General features: G+C 38.7%; 1 protein-coding gene across 35 annotated transcripts in view; it reads left to right on the top strand.

Moving 5' to 3' along the window:
- The window catches only part of GPHN (gephyrin), a 2,535,134-nt gene that overhangs the window by 1,789,766 nt on the left and 723,007 nt on the right, over positions 1-22,361 (top strand). For 23 of the 35 annotated variants that reach the window (XM_044073925.1, XM_044073930.1, XM_044073929.1 and 20 more), the window contains one exon: positions 6,744-6,851. The exons of the other annotated variants lie outside the window; for them this stretch is intronic. In XM_044073925.1, coding sequence (XP_043929860.1) covers positions 6,744-6,851 — 108 coding nt within the window. The remainder of the gene's footprint in view (positions 1-6,743; positions 6,852-22,361) is intronic. 35 annotated transcript variants of the gene reach the window in all.

A 22,361-nucleotide genomic window follows, 5' to 3' on the forward strand; every position in this document is an offset into this window, starting at 1 on the left:
AACTTTAAAAAAGATTCCGGGGGATGTGGGTGACCGAGAAATGGGGGGGTTGCCTTTTTGGGGTGCTATCTATAAGAGTGCCGTATCAAGGTAATAAGTACTGTAGGAGCAAGTGCTAGGTTTAACAGATAGAGAATAGTCTACTTAGAGTCAAGTAGAGATGATCTTTTTAGTTATAGGATACGCTGATTAGATGAGTAGTATAGGTCGAGGAAGGTAGTTTCAAGGGAAAATTTGAAGAGTGGACTTTAGGTAGCCCGAATAGTTTAAACCTGCTTAACCAGAGCTGCCCTAGTGTGCAACAGTGGCAACTCAGCGCTAAATCGCGCTAATGCGCGCTAAAACGTGCTTTATAGCAGGGGGCTGGAAAAGACAGGAAATGACCCAAAATGGCCAATAAACTACAAGTTACTGCCTTAAACCACTCCTCTGAGGACAAACAGGCAGTTCAGTACTCCCTACTCCCACTAGTGAGTAAAGAAACTACCCCTTGACCAAACAAGGAAAATGGAGAAAACAGGAACCAAGACAAAGCCCAGGGATCAGCAAAATCTGGTCTCTGGAACACTAGTTTAGGAAAGTATGGAAAGCAAGGATATTTTTTTTTGTTTTTTTTCAAATTTTTTTTACAGAAAAGCAGAAAACACAATAAATGCTATGATTTTCGATTAAATGCTATCAAAAGCTAGTACACTTGAGTGTATTAGCCTGTAGTTTAACTTTTAGGCAAAACTTAAACTAGCAAGTGCAGTAAACAGTTTTAACTTATAAACACAGAAAAAACAGTGCAAACTTTGATAAAATAAGCAGAAACAGTAGTCGAAAGGCACAAAAAGTCGAAAAAGCCAAGAAAAATACTTAAAATCTGGAAAGGTAGTCTTTTCTGGTCTCTGCTGCTAGAGGAACACTGCTGGCCACCACGAGGAGCTGTGCTGAGTGCTCAATAGCTGGAAAAGCCCGCCAAAGCGTGCTTTATAGCAGGGGGCTGGAAAAGACAGGAAATGACCCAAAATGGCCAATAAACTACAAGTTACTGCCTTAAACCACTCCTCTGAGGACAAACAGGCAGTTCAGTACTCCCTACTCCCACTAGTGAGTAAAGAAACTACCCTTGACCAAACAAGGAAAATGGAGAAAACAGGAACCAAGACAAAGCCCAGGGATCAGCAAAATCTGGTCTCTGGAACACTAGTTAGGAAAGTATGGAAAGCAAGGATATTTTTTTGTTTTTTTCAAGTATTTTTTACAGAAAAGCAGAAAACACAATAAATGCTATGATTTTCGATTAAATGCTATCAAAAGCTAGTACACTTGAGTGTATTAGCCTGTAGTTTAACTTTTAGGCAAAACTTAAACTAGCAAGTGCAGTAAACAGTTTTAACTTATAAACACAGAAAAACAGTGCAAACTTTGATAAAATAAGCAGAAACAGTAGTCGAAAGGCACAAAAAGTCGAAAAAGCCAAGAAAAATACTTAAAATCTGGAAAGGTAGTCTTTTCTGGTCTCTGCTGCTAGAGGAACACTGCTGGCCACCACGAGGAGCTGTGCTGAGTTCTCAATAGCTGGAAAAGCCCAAACGTGCTTTATAGCAGGGGCTGGAAAAGACAGGAAATGACCCAAAATGGCCAATAAACTACAAGTTACTGCCTTAAACCACTCCTCTGAGGACAAACAGGCAGTTCAGTACTCCCTACTCCCACTAGTGAGTAAAGAAACTACCCCTTGACCAAACAAGGAAAATGGAGAAAACAGGAACCAAGACAAAGCCCAGGGATCAGCAAAATCTGGTCTCTGGAACACTAGTTTAGGAAAGTATGGAAAGCAAGGATATTTTTTTGTTTTTTCAAATTTTTTACAGAAAAGCAGAAAACACAATAAATGCTATGATTTTCGATTAAATGCTATCAAAAGCTAGTACACTTGAGTGTATTAGCCTGTAGTTTAACTTTTAGGCAAAACTTAAACTAGCAAGTGCAGTAAACAGTTTTAACTTATAAACACAGAAAAACAGTGCAAACTTTGATAAAATAAGCAGAAACAGTAGTCGAAAGGCACAAAAAGTCGAAAAAGCCAAGAAAAATACTTAAAATCTGGAAAGGTAGTCTTTTCTGGTCTCTGCTGCTAGAGGAACACTGCTGGCCACCACGAGGAGCTGTGCTGAGTTCTCAATAGCTGGAAAAGCCCGCCAAAGCGTGCTTTATAGCAGGGGGCTGGAAAAGACAGGAAATGACCCAAAATGGCCAATAAACTACAAGTTACTGCCTTAAACCACTCCTCTGAGGACAAACAGGCAGTTCAGTACTCCCTACTCCCACTAGTGAGTAAAGAAACTACCCCTTGACCAAACAAGGAAAATGGAGAAAACAGGAACCAAGACAAAGCCCAGGGATCAGCAAAATCTGGTCTCTGGAACACTAGTTAGGAAAGTATGGAAAGCAAGGATATTTTTTTTTGTTTTTTTCAAATTTTTTTACAGAAAAGCAGAAAACACAATAAATGCTATGATTTTCGATTAAATGCTATCAAAAGCTAGTACACTTGAGTGTATTAGCCTGTAGTTTAACTTTTAGGCAAAACTTAAACTAGCAAGTGCAGTAAACAGTTTTAACTTATAAACACAGAAAAAACAGTGCAAACTTTGATAAAATAAGCAGAAACAGTAGTCGAAAGGCACAAAAAGTCGAAAAAGCCAAGAAAAATACTTAAAATCTGGAAAGGTAGTCTTTTCTGGTCTCTGCTGCTAGAGGAACACTGCTGGCCACCACGAGGAGCTGTGCTGAGTTCTCAATAGCTGGAAAAGCCCGCCAAAGCGTGCTTTATAGCACGGGGCTGGAAAAGACAGGAAATGACCCAAAATGGCCAATAAACTACAAGTTACTGCCTTAAACCACTCCTCTGAGGACAAACAGGCAGTTCAGTACTCCCTACTCCCACTAGTGAGTAAAGAAACTACCCCTTGACCAAACAAGGAAAATGGAGAAAACAGGAACCAAGACAAAGCCCAGGGATCAGCAAAATCTGGTCTCTGGAACACTAGTTAGGAAAGTATGGAAAGCAAGGATATTTTTTTTTTTTTTCAAATTTTTTTACAGAAAAGCAGAAAACACAATAAATGCTATGATTTTCGATTAAATGCTATCAAAAGCTAGTACACTTGAGTGTATTAGCCTGTAGTTTAACTTTTAGGCAAAACTTAAACTAGCAAGTGCAGTAAACAGTTTTAACTTATAAACACAGAACCAACAGTGCAAACTTTGATAAAATAAGCAGAAACAGTAGTCGAAAGGCACAAAAAGTCGAAAAAGCCAAGAAAAATACTTAAAATCTGGAAAGGTAGTCTTTTCTGGTCTCTGCTGCTAGAGGAACACTGCTGGCCACCACGAGGAGCTGTGCTGAGTTCTCAATAGCTGGAAAAGCCCGCCAAAAGCGTGCTTTATAGCAGGGGCTGGAAAAGACAGGAAATGACCCAAAATGGCCAATAAACTACAAGTTACTGCCTTAAACCACTCCTCTGAGGACAAACAGGCAGTTCAGTACTCCCTACTCCCACTAGTGAGTAAAGAAACTACCCCTTGACCAAACAAGGAAAATGGAGAAAACAGGAACCAAGACAAAGCCCAGGGATCAGCAAAATCTGGTCTCTGGAACACTAGTTTAGGAAAGTATGGAAAGCAAGGATATTTTTTTTTTTTTTTCAAATTTTTTTTACAGAAAAGCAGAAAACACAATAAATGCTATGATTTTCGATTAAATGCTATCAAAAGCTAGTACACTTGAGTGTATTAGCCTGTAGTTTAACTTTTAGGCAAAACTTAAACTAGCAAGTGCAGTAAACAGTTTTAACTTATAAACACAGAAAAAACAGTGCAAACTTTGATAAAATAAGCAGAAACAGTAGTCGAAAGGCACAAAAAGTCGAAAAAGCCAAGAAAAATACTTAAAATCTGGAAAGGTAGTCTTTTCTGGTCTCTGCTGCTAGAGGAACACTGCTGGCCACCACGAGGAGCTGTGCTGAGTGCTCAATAGCTGGAAAAGCCCGCCAAAACGTGCTTTATAGCAGGGGGCTGGAAAAGACAGGAAATGACCCAAAATGGCCAATAAACTACAAGTTACTGCCTTAAACCACTCCTCTGAGGACAAACAGGCAGTTCAGTACTCCCTACTCCCACTAGTGAGTAAAGAAACTACCCCTTGACCAAACAAGGAAAATGGAGAAAACAGGAACCAAGACAAAGCCCAGGGATCAGCAAAATCTGGTCTCTGGAACACTAGTTTAGGAAAGTATGGAAAGCAAGGATATTTTTTTGTTTTTTCAATTTTTTTACAGAAAAGCAGAAAACACAATAAATGCTATGATTTTCGATTAAATGCTATCAAAAGCTAGTACACTTGAGTGTATTAGCCTGTAGTTTAACTTTTAGGCAAAACTTAAACTAGCAAGTGCAGTAAACAGTTTTAACTTATAAACACAGAAAAACAGTGCAAACTTTGATAAAATAAGCAGAAACAGTAGTCGAAAGGCACAAAAAGTCGAAAAAGCCAAGAAAAATACTTAAAATCTGGAAAGGTAGTCTTTTCTGGTCTCTGCTGCTAGAGGAACACTGCTGGCCACCACGAGGAGCTGTGCTGAGTTCTCAATAGCTGGAAAAGCCCGCCAAAACGTGCTTTATAGCAGGGGGCTGGAAAAGACAGGAAATGACCCAAAATGGCCAATAAACTACAAGTTACTGCCTTAAACCACTCCTCTGAGGACAAACAGGCAGTTCAGTACTCCCTACTCCCACTAGTGAGTAAAGAAACTACCCCTTGACCAAACAAGGAAAATGGAGAAAACAGGAACCAAGACAAAGCCCAGGGATCAGCAAAATCTGGTCTCTGGAACACTAGTTTAGGAAAGTATGGAAAGCAAGGATATTTTTTTGTTTTTTTCAAATTTCTTTTACAGAAAAGCAGAAAACACAATAAATGCTATGATTTTCGATTAAATGCTATCAAAAGCTAGTACACTTGAGTGTATTAGCCTGTAGTTTAACTTTTAGGCAAAACTTAAACTAGCAAGTGCAGTAAACAGTTTTAACTTATAAACACAGAAAAAACAGTGCAAACTTTGATAAAATAAGCAGAAACAGTAGTCGAAAGGCACAAAAAGTCGAAAAAAGCCAAGAAAAATACTTAAAATCTGGAAAGGTAGTCTTTTCTGGTCTCTGCTGCTAGAGGAACACTGCTGGCCACCACGAGGAGCTGTGCTGAGATCCTGCATCATCCTTTTGTGGGACTGTTGGTCACATGTTCTCATTCTGTTTTAGTGGGTCACTGAGGCCGTGGACTTGTTTGTGTAACACAGTACAGATGTGTACATTTGCACTTATTTGATGTATTTTGTTCAAATCCTTAGTGGTTTTGATACCTCTGCTGCTGCAAAAAGCTCTAGTCCTGAACTGTTGTACACACATTTACATATTCCGCCTTCTGCCAAGTTCTTTCTTATTCTGTAAACTTTAATTTGGCAGACTCCGAGCATTCTGAGGATGAATAAAATAATTATCAAGAAGTTCCTCCTAAATAAGTTTAATAGGTAATGGAATTCAGTCTCATCACTCAGTGAAAGTAGATATCGAAAGAAGGAGAATGGCTGCATCACCTCACTAAAGCCCGCCCAGTTTAGGGTTTTCTTTTTGAGGCAATCCTTCATTAAATGTAATGCACTCGTTCCAAACTTAATTGGAATTATACCTCAACAGGTTGCCAACGAATGATTTAGTACCCGGTTCCCCACAAACGTGCAGTGCTCTGCTGGAGAGAGGCGGCCTTCTTCTTTCCGTGCTCTGACCCAGTGACGAGCGGCGCTCCTTGCCAACCATGGCTATCTCTGGCCAACTGGAGATCCACTGCACTCTGGTATCATTACATTTATGCAGGATTCTTACTTAGAGGTGTTCAGTCATAATCCCACAGATGGTAGCTTTACACCATTGGCTCCTCAGCCAAGCACATACATCAAATGTCTGAACCTGCAGTCCCTCTCGTACTGAGCAGGATTACTATCTCAACAACACGTCATCAGTAGGGTAAAACTAACCTGTCTAACGACGGTCTAATCCCAGCTCATGTTCCCTATTAGTGACTGAATACAGGAGCATGTGATTACCCTAACATTATCAACTAAGTTCTTGTAGTGACAGGTGCAGTTAATGTGCTATACATTTCAGCTTTGATTGTTTTGTCCTCACTGTTTTACATCAGAACATTTGTCATGAGAAGTCTGCTGTGTCTCATTTATACATTTATAATGTTAGTGCATTTTAGTTGATTATGTATTTTTGTAGCTGATACACCAAATTCTGAATAAGCTTAGAAGAAACAAAAATGCTTAGGGAAGGCCAGGAAAAACAGTGATCATAGAAACTGGCAGTTTTTGCAAATAGTTGTTGCAAGCAATTGCAGTCAAAGTTTATTATATGCAATTAGTGCTGCTGCTAATTAGCTTTACATAGATTATACTAAGCTGATTTCTTCCACCTATGTATGTTCATTAAGTGTTGCTGAAAAGTGGATGCTGATTATGACTTTTATTAAACTGTGGGTGAGAAATGCCTGAGGTTGTCTTCCTGTCCCCATGTTTCTCAAAAAGTGTTGACTTCTATGTGCAGTTAATCAATGTCTTCAGCGCATTTTTTCCATTGTCATCCATTCATTCATTGTGTTTTGTGCCATCGTGTTTTCCTGGCATTATGTTATGCAGAGCCATCCATCCTACATCAACCCCGCTGTTGTCATGGCAAAAGGAGAACATCTCATTCCTGGTATCCTCACCTCTTCCAGTCATGTTTCATCTGGTGAGGAAGAGCTGGTAAGTTAAACAGATATGGAACAGTGTTGTTAGTCATGGAAAAGCATATGTTGTTTATTTTTATTTTGGTTTATATTTTAACAAGTTGACCATGCTGGGTTGAACCTATTTTCATTGTGGACCTGGGAGAAAAACTGCCAGTATTGACAGATAAATAACTTAAGCATAACAGCAAAATATTGCACAACTGTATAGTATTTAGAAAATAAATACAAAATATTCAAAAGCAAAATATTTAACTATGTTGCTGCTGCCACAAAGAAATACATTCCAGTGTTTTTCAGTTTGACATGACGTTCTGCAGTATTGGTCTGTCATGTCTCATGCTTCATCAATTTGCTAGCTAGTGCCCCTATTGAAGAAGTGTTTATATCTTAATCTTATTGTCTTTTCAAGTATAACATTATTTACAGCAATATATGATTTACACTTACATTTATTGAGACAAATTCGTTAAAGTTTGAATTTATGTTAATCGAACATACATCACTTTCTACAAATCACTGGCAGAATTAACAGTGAGGAACTCAATGCATTGGTACAGTTTTGTTTCCTAGAATAGGATCCCAAGCACTGTGTGTCAGTTGCCAAAAAAACACACACACACACACACACACACACACACACACACACACACATACACCAAGCCATCAAAGAAGGCCATTTAGCAAACTGTATAATCATGAACTGGTGGCACAGTAAGTAGCATTGTTGCCACACAGCAAGAGTTTCTCCAGTTCGATTCCCCACAGGGATGCCTTCTATAGTCTGCATGTCCTTGTGTATGTGTAGGTTTTTTTCCCCTTTTTTTGTCCCCCAACCAACAGACATGGATTAGTGACTCTTAAGTTTTCCATTTGTGTGTGTGTGTGTGTGTGTGTGTGTGTGTGTGTGTGTGTGTGTTTGTGTGTTTGTGTGTGTGTGTGTGTGTGTGTGTGTGTGTGTGTGTGTGTGTGTGTGTGTCTAGACAGACCCGGAAGTCTTTTTCCATTACCCAGCTTGCCTCATAAAGTCTGTGGTTAGTATCTGATCTTCATGAGGTTACAGTGGCATGTAACTCATCAGCACTGGCTGGATGGATAGATAGCTGTAAACAATAAGTATACTAAATGAAAAGGAAACGAAATGCTAGCATACTTCAGTGCATAACACTCAACCTGCAGACAATAAAAATAGGAGCAAAGACCCCTGAAAAGCATGTACATTCAGCCCAGTATATTTGAAACCTCATTAAGAGCTCACCCGTTCTCTAACAGCTCACAAGATACCCTGTTTGTGAAACATCCTGTTGTGTACACCTTTCCTGTAGTCGTTTACACAATGTCCAGTTTCACTTACTTGTGATATTTACCACAAGACCGTACACTGTTTTGTGATTTTTGTTATTTTAATATTCAAGGTTTCTAATAAACTGAATATAAAATGTCATTCCTGTCCTGTTCACAATAATTTGTTCATTATTATTACTGTTTTTGCTTTCTTAAGCTATTACAATTTCTGACCATTAATAGGGCATCCATCATCTTTTTTTTTAACATTTGATAACTGAGCAGACCCTGGACCAAGGACTTTTTTCAGGCATGACTTGATAAATTTAGTAGTACATTACTAAAATTGCAGCTGTGTTTACAATAGAATTGCACAGAAAGCAGTAAAATCACATATGTCAATTGATGCAGCAGAATAAAAGTTGGAGGCAGTTTGCAAGTTTACAAATGATTTTATTCCTATAACACACAATAGGAACAGAGTAATATAACAGCAGTTAACTCATTTAATCACCAAAGTGAGAGTTAAATGGAAACTTCCAACAAGGCTGCACACTGAGTAACAACTTAATTTCAGCTATCCCTATGATAACACAAACTCATATAAGAGAGCCAGTAATATGACTTTTTTTTAAATTAAGCACCTTTATTATCACTTGTGACATAGGCAAATTTATATTTATGTAAAAATAATCAAACTGTATTAAGTTCTTTTTGGGTTTTTTTTTTTTTTTTTGGTAATTTCAGTTACTGGCTAGTAAGTACACTGCCTAAATGACAGCAAAGAAGAAATTTAGGGAGCCTGAAAGAAAATCAGCTAAAAAAAGGTGAGGCAAAAACACTAGCTGGTAAGAATCATTCAGCTGCTCAGCAAAAAGATTTAAACTCCAGCTTTGGTGCAAGATATCACTTCTAGAAATTTACAGGAAAAAAAAATAAGTCAAATGTGTTCATCATTGATTAAAATAAATGAAACAGTGAAGGAGTGTATCATCTCAAATAACATAGGTTCATAGATGTGTACTAGGCTAATGGCCCTGGAGCCTTTACAAGCCTAGCCCGTAGAAGTGCCCTGGCATCATGCCACCCAGTATTAGTTCCCAGTGCCTGTATCAAGTAGAGCCACTGGAGTGATCCCCGGGGTGAACTTTCTATTACCCATCCACTCATAAAGATTTCTCTTAAAGAGGGACAGCGAGGTGCTCTGCTTGACATGTATGGGAAGTCTGTTCCAAAGCATGGGCAGTCTCTGGTTGCGGAACCTGTCCGTCCAGCATGTTCTGTTGATTGTGGTAATGAGGTTGCGGTCTCTGGAGTGTGTGGTATGGAGGGATTAGGATTTTTGTAGATGTAGCATTTCTAACAGAGCTGGGTCAGATATGGCTTTGTAAGTCAAGCAGAGATTTCCTCTATGTAGGCGATATGAGACAGAGAATAGCTGGAGTCTTTTGAGTCTGTCCGTATAGGACATGTGTGTAATGCCTAGGATCCTCTTCTTTGTGAGATACTTCTGTGGCCTCTCCAGCTGTTGCAGGTGTCTAGTGAGGTACATGCCAAATGGGGCATTATACTCAGTGATTGGTCTAATGAGGGAAGAGTAGAGACAGAGAGAGAAGATGACCTCTTTCTTCCTGGATGCAAAACCCTTCGTAACAAGATTTGTGACATAGAAGGACTTTCTGACCACAGTTGCAGTGTGGTGGTTGAAGGAGAGATTGCTGTCTGCATTCCCAGAACTCTTATAACTCCTTCATTGTTTAGTGGGCTCCCATCAATGTGGTAATTGGTGGGAACTGAGATTTTTCCAAAGGGGGATGATGCATTTTTTGGCATTAAGCTTAAGGGCATCGTTTCGACACCAGTCATTGGTCTCAGTGAGGCCTTTCTGTAGGATATCTGCATCACTTTGGGAGTTAATAATGGCTCTCAGCTTGCAGTCATCTGCGAACTTGGTCAGCCAGAGTTGCTTTGTGTTGGCCTGGACTTCTGAGAAGTAGATGCTGAACAGGAGAGCACCCAGGACTGATCCCTGTGGGACTTCACTCGTGATTGGTCAGCAGTCTGACTTGGAGTTTGCTACTTTCACATTGTGTCATTATCTGTGAGCCAGTTTGCAACCCACCTAGTGATATAGGGGTTGATGCCTAACTGGTGAGTTTATCAATAATTCCCGAGTGAGGAATGATATCAAAGGCCTTGGCCAGATTGAGGTAGGCTGTATGCCCTACCTTACCTTCATCCACAGCCCTGGTGACTAACTCAAAGAAGTCAACCAGGTTGAGCAGGCATGATCTCCCTTTCACAAAGTCAAACTGCATGGGGTCCAGAGTTTGGAGATTTCCTATATCTTTGTTAATCAGGTCCATAATGATGCACTCCATAGCTTTACATATCAGACTCGTCAGGCTAATGGGGCGATAATTACTAGGGTCTGTAATCGCTCTCCATTTATGGAGAGGGATGACTGTAGCAGTGTGCCATTCAGTAGGGACAAAGCCTGAGGTGAGGCTATGACTGAACAGAGCACACAAATGTGGTGCAAGTTTGCTTTGTAGTTTATGTAGAACACAGCCAGAGATATTATTGGGTCCCATGTAAGCTGTATTCTTGGCCTTGGACAATGCAGCTTTAACCTGTGCTGCAGTAATGCTGGGTACCTGGCATTCTTTCTGTATTGTGATTGGTCCTTTAGGAGGGAGAGAGGGGTAAAGTTGACATAGAATCTGTCGGCCAGTATGTTGACAATATCTGTTGCCTCAGTATAGGAGGTACCACTGTGCAGTAACTCAGAGCAAATCTGGGTATTGCCGTGGAGGTTCTTGATATAACTGTAGAAGGCTTTGTGATTGGTTTTAGTGTCTGCTGTGATTCTGCCTTCATAGCTGGCTTTAGAGGATTTGATGAGGGATTTCAACATTTTGTTGAGGCTAATAGAGTTTTTCCAGTCTTGGGACTTAATCTTTTTTCTGCAACAGTTTTTTCCTTCTGTTGTGGAGTTTATCAGTGGCTGGGGGCCACCAGATTGGCTTCCTTTTTTTGGAGGAGAGCGTCTTGGTTCTGTTGGGTATGGCTAGTTCCATGCATTTATGCAGATGCTCATACAGTGCATTGGTGCATGATTCGGCAGTTATGCACCTATTTACCATTGGCATGGGTGCCGTGAAGTTCCCCACCTCTGTTTTTAGGAGTCCAAAGTCAGCTTTGGAGAAGTATTTCAAGGTGGTTACCTTTATGGGGGGTGTGGGTGAGATGTGGATTTCCATGGTGATTAGTTTATGGTTGGATCTGACCAGGGAGGGACTGACTATTGGTGTAGATCAATGGTCGCCCATATTAGTAATAACCAGGTCAAGGATGTTGCTTCCTCTAATGGGGGTCAGAATGAGTTGGTCCAGGGCATTGGAACTGATGAATTCCGGGAAGCATTGGGCCAGTGCATTGATGCTTTAGTAGTTTTCCCAGATGATGGAGGGGTAGTTGTAGTCTTCTAGTATGAGAGTGTTGGATTGGACCTTGATAGATTCCAGGGTGCTTAGGAACGAATGAGAGTCAAGGGACATGGTTTGGGACCTATAGCAGTCTATGATCTAGATCGCTGTCTTACCCAATGTTAGTTGTACATGAAGTATCTCAGATGCATTATGCTGGGCTACTAGTCTGAAGGTGTGCATATCTTTTATGAATATGGGTATACTGCTGCCTTTGGAGCTTCGGTCCATGTTTTGGGGCCAAAAGGTGCGGAATGAGTTATAGCCTGGTAGTGCAGGGGTGCTTTCTGTCACTTTAAACCAGGTCTCCATTACAGCCAAATGTCGATATTCTCCATTTTGAGGAGTGCTTTGAGTGAGTGCATCATGAGATTTAGACTTCTAGCATTGAGCAACATGACCCTCAGATTGCATTTATTTATAGCTGCTGTGGTGGTAATTTGGTCTTTGGAACACCGCCTAAAAAAGGCACTATAGGGGTGGCAAGAGCCTTAGCCAGTACCCAGAAACCCAGTGGTGAAAGATGCAGGCCATCTCTGGCAAAGCATCGAGGTCTGTCAGTCATGTCATCCCATGCAGATACTGGATCCCCTTAGAATGACACCAGAAACTTAGCCATTTGCTGAAGTCGATCATTTTCTGTTTGTACTGCGGTATCATTCAGGGTGATGGTAGGATACTTCTCAGGGCTAGGGTCATACCTGCCTGGGCTACATAATTCGAGAGCTCCACCATGTCTGTCTTTATGTAGTCCAGGGAGGTCATTCACACTCACATGGACAATGACAGAGTCAGACTTGTACTTGTTGTGGAGTGACCTGAGTGCATGTGTTATGTGTCACATTCTGGCACCTAATAGACAGCTGACTGTTACCTTCTCCTTATTCAACCTAGTGAGTGGGGCATCAGTGTGCCTCACTGTTGAGTCAGCTATGATTAGTGTATTGGGCAAGGTGTTTAGCCTTAGGGGGTTAGGTTAAGGGGCACACTGTGGAGGTGAGTTGTTTGTCATGTTCATTGTGCTGTGTTGTGATTTGTTTCTGTCCTGGAGGTCTCTGCTGTTTGGGTAAATTTCTATTGAGAGCCTCCGCGAAGGTGGGTATGTGGTTTGTGTTTTTATGTGAGAGCTGTGATTATGGGGTTTCTGGAGAGTTATGTGTTCCATGTGGTGTGATGCAGGTGTTGACCTTCTCCTCTTGACCAGCTAGTCCGGTCTTGACTGGAGAGTACATAGCTTCCAGTTTGGTGATATTAGTGCATCTCTCACAAGTCTTAGTGTTGGGAGGTAAGAGGAGAGGGCTGTCTCTGTACATGAGGCAGTTGCTACACTGTCTCAGAATGCCCAAGTGCACTGGGTTAATAGGAGAAATCACAGGGAACGGCCCTTTAATCATGCCAGGAGGGGTGGTCATAACTACCAAGTACTGGAGCTATTTCCATGAAGAACGATTAGTGCTGATGGCACTTAGGTGTGCTATAATAATTGCTACAAAAACCTGTTGAAGTGCAAAGCAATTAGGCTATTTTAAGTGCAAGAGAGAAAAAACTAGCAAGATCTAAGGGAAAGACTGAAAAGCAGACTTTCTGGCACTAGTAATAGTTTACCTCAGCTCGGCGCCGCTGGGCAGAATTTAAACCCAGGCAAACATGGGGTTTTAAACCAGAAAGTTGAAAGGGATGGAAAAATTGCTCAAACGGCCAATACACTACAATTTCTAGGCCAGAAACCACTCCTCTTGTGGTAGATAGGCTACCTAGTGCTTACCACTCCCACTGATAAGTTAGAAGGCTTCCCTCCAACACAGAAAGGCTTGGGAGCTCAGAAGCTTGCAAATAGTCCTGGATACAGCATATCTGTATCTGGACTAGACTTGAGGTGGGTAACAAGCTAAGGACTTTTTTTTTTTTTTTTTTGTTTACAGAAAAGCAGCTAAAACAGCAGTAAATAAATTCAAATGCAGTGCAAGCTAGCACACATGAGTGTGTAGCAATATTAAAACAAATACAGTTTAAATAAATGCAATTAAATTAAAAAATGACAAAAACAAGTGCAGAATGGCACAAAAGCAAGAGGCTGGAAAAATGTAAGAGGCTTTAAGCAGCTATCCAGATGAGTTAATAAAACTGCAAAAATCAGAGGTCAAATGAAGAAAAGGTTGGCTGAGAATGAGACTGCTCAAGAAGAGATGTTTCAAAAAAATGGTAAAATTACAGAACAGAGCGCATAAGGAATACCTGAGTTTTTTTGCTGTACCAGAGAAGCTGAAAGGAACAGACTATATTAATTTTATGAAAGGACAAATAAGGAACTGGACTGGTATTCCACAGCAGTAGTTGTTAATTGAAAGGGTACATCATGTGTATGCTCCAAACCTGGCCATGAGAAAACAGCAGATACCTCTAATAGTAAAGATGCAATCCTGTTGCATAAAAAGTTGATTCTGAAAAAACTGGCAGAAGGACAAGTTGGAGACAGTAGAGTGTTTGTGGAAAGTGATTACTCACGGTACACCAGGCAGAAGAGGAGTTACATGTATTCCAGCGATCAGGAAATGTCGAGAAGCAGGTATGAGATTCAAGCTGCTGTATCCAGCTATCTTAAGAATATTTTTTTTTTCTGGAGAGTCAGTCATTTTTTGATGCTAAGAAGGAAGTACAAATGTCAGTCCAGCAAAAAGTGACCTATCATACAGAAGGGGATGCTGCTTCTTATTTTTCTGATAATAAAGCTTGTATTGAGACTATGCCAGTGAAACTTCTTCCAATGGTCCAAAGGAAAATGATGGGGAGAGAGAAAAAAGCACTGGAGGTGACTAGAACCACCAGGTATATGCTGAAAATGAACGGAAGATTGGATTTGGGAGATGGAGATCAGCAGGAAAAAAACCAGCAACTCAGAAATTATTGAATAAATGTTGGATTACAAAGCATCATTTACATTTGTGAAGTAGGTGGAACAAGAAAACTTGGAAATATTGCACTTTTTTCACTTTATTAAACTTGTAGTGGACTCCAAAGCATATGCCCTACTTCATGTCACTAATGTTTGGAAGAACATTAATGAAGGGGGGTGGAAAGAATGAGGTCAGCAAAACAATTTTTGTTGAGTATTTCTTTTATAAAACATGATATATACTGCATGTTGTGTAGTAAAGTTTTTCCAGTTATTTTTGTGTGTAATTGGAATACTAAAATAAATGGGTGCCTTTTCCCCTTCTTTTTCTTTCTTCTTGTTCAGCTTTAAGAAAGGCACTACAGTGTAAAAAGAGAAGAAAGCCTGGTCAAAAGAGCATGATAGAAATACAATTGATATGCTTTTTGTAATTTTGCATAGTGGAATGACTGGATTAAGGCCCTTGGATTGATCTAACGACATTTTATGTGGAAGCAAGTAAACAAAAGAGCATCCAGTGTAATGAAAAAGTTCCTTCAACAAATAAATGTTCACAGTGCAATATGAGAAGCTTGTAGCTGAAGGCAACTGTGTATCTGGTTCTCATGTTTCAATGGAGATAATCTGGTAAGAGCAACAAAAACTAAATATTTTTTCTTTTAATGGCTAAAAGAAAATGTGCTAGATTCATTAACTCCTACACTGTGTCCACTAAGTGCGCACACTTTGTATTCAAGAGCATCCCTACCACATTTATTGTGCTTTCTATTTACTTGGAAAGATTAAGTGTACATGTAGTCTGTGCTTTATGGTAACCTTTATGAATATCCATCAATATTTAAATCTGCAAGGAAATCGGTAAGAAAACTAAAATTATGCAGAAGATATCTGTTATGCTTCGGTTGTCTGTTCATTGAACATGGTGTACACTTTCTCTATGCATTAATGAATTCTAAGGAATGTCTTTTGAAAACATTCAAGTTATTTTCTATATCTGGGAGAAGAGTAAAGATAGGACAAAAACAGATAGCACTTAGTGTAAGTAGAAGCGCAGGCTGTATCATGCATCTTAACGTGGATAACTTTCATTATACGTCAGTTGAAGCTTGTGACTGTAGCTGTCAATTCTGGACAATCATTTCTATTAGGAGGGTTAAACTTCATTAGTTATAGATGTATATAGTTTTGTGTATTTGTATTAAGGTAATAGGTTATGGGGAAGTTCTGGAGGTGTGCTTGCTTTTCTGTTTGAGGGTTTCCATTAAAACAAAAAGTTTTGTAAGATGTGTCATAGGTACAAATGGATATGATAAACAGTTGTATAAAATATTCATCTGCCAAATATTAGTGTACCCAATAGTGACAGAAAAGGATAAAAAATGCTGAAATTAGATATTTAAAAAAAAAGCTGTTATACATGATAGGTGGGAATAATAACTTCTTATAATGGCAACACTTTCCATATTAGAAATATAGAGTGCAAATAGCTATGCAGGAGACAAGTCTGGAAATAACTAAACGTGTGAATTTGATAAAGAAAGGATTTTGTGATTATTCAGTGGAATATCTGGGACAAAGGAAAATGGAGAGTTGCTTTCAGTAGTGATAGAAGAGGATAAAAAAGAGTACTAAAGGGCTACAGAAAGGGAGGATAATTGCAATGGCCTGTATTTATATTCCACTTAAAACTGCTATAATGGAGCTTAAGAAGATTCTGGGAGAAATAATCAGCTTTCAGCATGGGATATTACTTATAGGTGGCTAGTGGAATTTAATTTGCAACAGTGAGTATGTATTGGGAGAGCTAGAAGAGCATATATAAAAATGAGGGTAGATTTTTGAAGAAATTTTATGAAAGTATCTGGTATGGAAGATGTGAATTCAGTAGTAGGAGCTCAGAATTAATTGACAGATTATTATCCAATGCATAAAAACTGACTAGGCTCGACAGAATTTATATTTCACAGGAACATGAGCATTTAATTGAAAGTTTTGATATGTATCCATTAACTATTTTAGATCATGTGCCAATAATAAAATAAAAATGCAGAGTAATGAAATAAAAATGAGACGCTGGCACTTCCCCACCTAGCTATTAAAAACAGAGAGGAATTTAAGGATTGGGTAATAGAAATTATTTTGGGAGTTATTAGGGAATATAGAAATTTCTTTAGAAAATAAAGCTAGTGAGTGGGATAAAATGAAAGTAAAGTTAAAAATATGGTAGAAATGAAAGAAAAAGTGCTATGGTTAAGAAGTAACAAGAATTATTTAGAGGAACTGACAGGTTAAAGTATTGCAGAATAGGGGAATCTCACAGCACAAAAAGAGGTGCAACTGCAGAGTGCTATAGAGAAAATAAGCAACTGTCCTGATAATATGCATGAGTTTAGAAAGATTGCTGTTAAGCAATTGATTTTTGATAATGACTAAATATATGTGCACGTAGTATATAATCAACAGCATAAGGGAGAGAGATAATGATTTCACATATATGGTATATGTAAAAGCAGAAATGTTAACAGAATTGATTCTAGTGATCGTACATAGCAGACAAAAAGACAGGAGGGAGAGAGAGAGTTAAAATTAGAGGGAATGAAGAAGAAAGGCCTTCTAGGTGCAGAACATAGGTAGAGACAGGAGTCGAGTAAATGAGGCCTGAATTTTAAAAGACTTTTAGGAGTCGTTTTCCTTTAGTGTTAAAATGTTCACGTTCCAGGTTTTGGACACGTAATGAAAATAGAAGGAATTACCAGCAGAGGAGTTAGATTTTTGAGTATGAGCAGTAAAATCTTGCCATAGGAGTGTAGGGACCTAAATGGACTGTATAACTCTACAGGATTGGTAAGAGATGGACAATTATTTTGTTGATGAGGTTGTGTATGATAATTTGAGTATAAGTTAGATAGTGGGGTAGTTCTAATTACCATATTTCTCTGAAGGCCAAACAGTGAGGGGGGGAGGTCTCTAACCTTGTTGTAACAATGCTTGAGCTTGTATAGCTGGGTTCTTGAGTGTTAGTGAAAACCAATGTCTAGTAGAGAAGAGTAGGCAGGAGAAAGGTGGAAGCAATGAGTGTTCTTGCCGTGTCAGTCTGACAAGGTTTAGCCTTGTAGAGAGAGCTTAGGTTTGGATGATGCTTTTTAAATTACTTTCTGTATGTGGAAGTTGAGTTTCAGATTTTCCAGCTTTGTAAACACAAAGGAGTTTAATTTAGTATATGTAACAAGCTTGATTGTGGTATTTTTATAGGAGGTTATAGAAAAGAAAAAAAGTTTATGGGTTACAACTTGTTGGGGTATGAACATAATTTGTTTGGAATTGACTGGACTGAGAATTAACTTAGAGTTTGACAAAAAAAAAATTCAGTTGAAGTGAAGGATTCCTAGGTGAGTTTTCAGAAATTGTCAAGGTTATTAGCAGAGCAGATAAAGATGGAGTCCATTTGCCAAGATGGCAGTTATACTTAACTGTGCAAAGGTCAGTGATGATGTTGAACAGGATGGGTCCTAAGACAGATCCATGTGGGACACCAACTGAAACAAAAAGAAAGGGAGTTCATGCAGTTATTTCACTGCTAAAGATATGTTTGCAAGGTAGCTATGGAACCAGTATAGAGGTAAGCTATTGAATCCAAGGTTAGAGAACTTTTGAAAGAGGATAGAGTGGGAGACTTTGTTGAAAGCTTTAGATAGATGAAGAGCTAGAGATATAATTAGGTCACTGTCATGTATTCTTAAGTTAACTGTGTTAATAAAGCTTAGGAGGGTGATAATGGTGCTATGATAGGGACAGAAACGGTAGTGAGATGAAGACAGTAGACTATTCTGAGTGATAGTAAATTGGTTAGTCTGCATTTCTCAAGGACTTTTTTGATAAAGGGTGAGAAGGTAACAATAAGTCAGTACTTTGAAAGCACAGTCGATAGACCTGCTTTGTAAAAAGGGAGAATATTTTTCACAGGAACGAGAAATAGGATTCATTGATGGAACATTTTAAAGATTTTAAATTGTGTAGGGTATTACTTCAGATGCCATAGCGATATTTGCAGCTGGTAAGCTGCCAGGAGCTGGGGAGGTGCACTTTAGTTTAAGTAGAAGTCTTTTAGTGGTGGTGGTGGTGGAGACTGGCTGGAATAAGAAACTTGGAAGGAGGAAAGTGATTGATTAAAGTGGGATTTGTTCTCATATGTAAATATAGATGTGGGTAACAGAACAATCTGTACTGAGAAGTAGATTTAAGAAGGACGAGAACTTTTTTGGGTTCTGGTAAGTTTTGTCCTGAAAGTTTGTATATGTTTTTGGTGCAGCAGATAGTGTTGTAATTTTACAGCAAAAGGGTCTCCAATTCAGTTCTCAGCTGGAGTGCCTTCTTTGTGGAGTCTACATGTCCTACCTGGGTTCACGGGAGTTTCCTCCAGGTGCTTCAGTTTCCTCCCACTTGACAAAGAAATGCAGTAGGTGGATTGGACACTCTAAATTGGCCATTGGGGTGTGTGTGTGCTTGAGTATGTGACATGAAAGAACAAGCATGGCAGGGCTAGCCAGCCACCTGGCAGTGTAAACCTTGGCTGTAGGTAATTGTCATGGTTGAAATGACACTCTGACCTCATGTGCAAAAATGGGAAAAAGGGGTTGTGGATGGATGGATATGGTATTCAGCTTGGTTCCTGATCTTTCTGAATTTTTGAAGGCTTGACGGTATTTTATTTGTTTTTCTTTTTTGTAACACATTTATTGAATTATTACTTAAGACATAGGCAAGCATAACATGGTTTGTTTTCTTTTATATAAATGTAACGTACACAGTTACAAACATTATACATCAAACATAATCTTTTATACAGTTATCATAACTCCAACATTACATAAATTGATCAATTTCTATCTTCTATTAAACCTCACTCCTCCTTCAAAATGATATTCTGCATGTATTGTTCCCACAGTTTTCATTTTTTTTTCTGTGTAATTTGTTCCTAGCCGTTTTCTAAAGATCCCACTTCCAGTTCTTTTATCTCTGTTACAATATTGATTACTTCAAATACAGTTGGTTTAGACTTTGATTTCCATTTTCTAGTAATTGCTTTTGTGGCATCCACCAGAATTAAATTTAACAAGGCCTTACTAGGTCTAGTCAATTCAGATCCTGTATCCCAACTCAGAACAATAATTTCCTCTCTAATTTGCTCTCCCGGTATTCCTGACAGTACCTTGTAGGGAGATTTAGTATAGTGTAATATTTATGCAAAAAGAACAGCACAAATATATTTGAAGAGAAATACAGTTAAACGAATCTGGACATGGAAAACTTTACAAAAAAAAGACAAAGCGGAAAAGTAGGAAAAAAAAGATTAGTGTTGGAGAAGTTAAAGAAATAGAAACTGAGGTTATGGAGTATCTGCAAAGTGAAGGATTCAGTATAGAAAATCTAATTCAGAAAGCACCACACAAGATAAAGCAATAGATATTGAAAATAAGGGGAACACCAAGGGAAGGAACAGAAAACTGTGGAAACTGATGCAGTCAGTGTTGAGGAGTGATAGGCCAGTGAGTTCCCATATGACAAAGCAGTGGGTGGCACAGGATGAACTTGAAGAGTATGTGCCACTGGAAGATGCCATAGAACTTTCAGTACAATGCCCACAGAAAATGGAAAACGAAAAATGTGCCCTCAGTTTAGAAGAAAATGAGCTAAGAGAAGAGTTGCTTGATTTAATTGACATAGATATATTAAGATCAACAAAAGACTGCAGAATGTCAATAAAACCCCAAATGTCAGAAGTTTGATCAAACAAATGAGCATAGTAATTAGGACTGTACCTAGAGATCCATGCGATATAACAGAAGTAAGTAGGATATATTACTGTGCAGCTAAGTTAATAACAGATAGTCTTACCACAAGAACACAGGGTAGTTAGGGAAAGGAAGGGGATAATTCCAATACTGTCATGGAAGTATCAAATAGAGAACGCTATAAAGCAATTAAGACAAGAAGTGTCACTGTTAGTAGAGGAAACAGATCAACAAAAATACTAAGAAAGATAGATGTGATAAAAGCAATGCGCAGTATTAGAATAGACCAGGATCTATTTTGCACTGTCGCAAATAAACTAAAAATCTCAGCACAAGTGAAAAAAATTAGAAGATACGCAGATAACACAGATAAGTATAAAGGAAAAGTACAAAATAAGCAATTTATTGATGACCCAAAAAAGTTTTATAGAGAATTTGGAAACAAGGTAAAAGGAATTGAAATATTGCCAAAAAAAGAAGACATAGATACATTTTGGAGAAGTATCTATGAAGATCCTCTGGAACATAACAAAGATGCTTAATGGATAGAAGAAGTAAAAGAAAGAATAAGATGTTTAAAGGTATAGGATATGAAATGTGATGAAGTAACAGCCAGAGAGATTGAAATGAAGTTAAGAAAAGCCTGTAGCTGGAAAACCCCAGGCCCAGATGCAGTACCTAACTTTTGGTTAAAAGTATTAAAATCTTTGCACGAAGATTTAGACATGAGTAAGAATTATTTATATGCGCACCCTGAACAGACACCAACTAGGCTAACAATAGGAAAAACAATTCTCCTACTTAAGATTGAACCTGCAAGCTATCCTAAAAATTATAGACCAATAACTTGCCTTCCGATGACTTATAAACTATACATGGGTTTGATGCCGACAGAGTTTATAGTCATTTAGAAGAAAACTCAATTATGGCAGTAGAACTAAAGGGCAATAAAGTTGTATGGAAAAAGGATCATTTGTTCTTGAATAACGTCATAGTGGAGAACTATAAAAAGGGGAAGAATCTAAGTATGGCATGGATTGACTACAAAAAAAAAAAATTGATAGTATCCCACATTCATGGATAAAATAGTGCCTAAAAATGTGTGAGATACACCCTACACTGACTGATTTACATTACAGTGACCATGAAACTGTGGCAGACCACTTCGCAGTTAAACCATGGTAAAGGACAAATTATCCCATGGATAAAAATTCAAAGGGGATATTCCAGGTTAACTCTGTCACTGCTGCTATTCTGCCTTGCCCTTAACCCATTAAACTGTCTACTTAACAGCTTAGGCCATGGCTACAGTTTGGCTCTAGACAACAAAAAAATGTAAAGACTTCTCATCTTCTCTTTGTTGATGATTTAAAACTGTATAGCTCATCAGATGAGGAACTGAAAGCACAACTGAAAGTCATCAAAACTTTTTCAGATGATATAAGAATGTCATTTGGTCTTGCTAAATGTGGAAAAGCAACTTTTAAAGCAGGAAAACTGCAGCACCAGGATAACATCATTTCGGAACAATAAATATTTTGGAACTTATGAAGGACCAACAATAAAACATGAACAAATGTGAATAAAACTTAGTAAGGAATACTTTAGGAGACTTAAATTAATCCTGAAAGCAGCATTGATATCTAGGAACAAAATCCAAACTGTAAACCAATTTGCTCTTCCGGTCCTAACTTACAGTTTTGGAGTGATTGACTGGCCCCAAAATGTGCTGGACAGATTAGATAGGACAAAAAGAAGGATGCTTCATGCTCACCAAATGATTTATAAAAATCAGTGCATACCAATATTATGTATTCCCCGTTCCAAAGGAGGGATGGGCCTCCTTGAAATTGATTACATGTATAGATCTGCAATCATGGGAGTCCACACATATCTGCTGACCTCACAAGACCCAGACAAAATGAAAGTTTTGAAACATGAGGAGAATAAATCTAAGATGACTTCTCTGCTTAATCTAGCAGAAGCATATTGGTGTCAAGCAGGAATGGAACTCAAACCACAAGTAGATAAAAATCAGGCAGCAACTGAATTTGCCAAAAAACAAAAGA

This window comes from Protopterus annectens, chromosome 6.part0 (assembly GCF_019279795.1).
Source record: "Protopterus annectens isolate FY-2018-M chromosome 6.part0, PAN1.0, whole genome shotgun sequence".
Classification (NCBI taxonomy): domain Eukaryota; kingdom Metazoa; phylum Chordata; order Ceratodontiformes; family Protopteridae; genus Protopterus; species Protopterus annectens.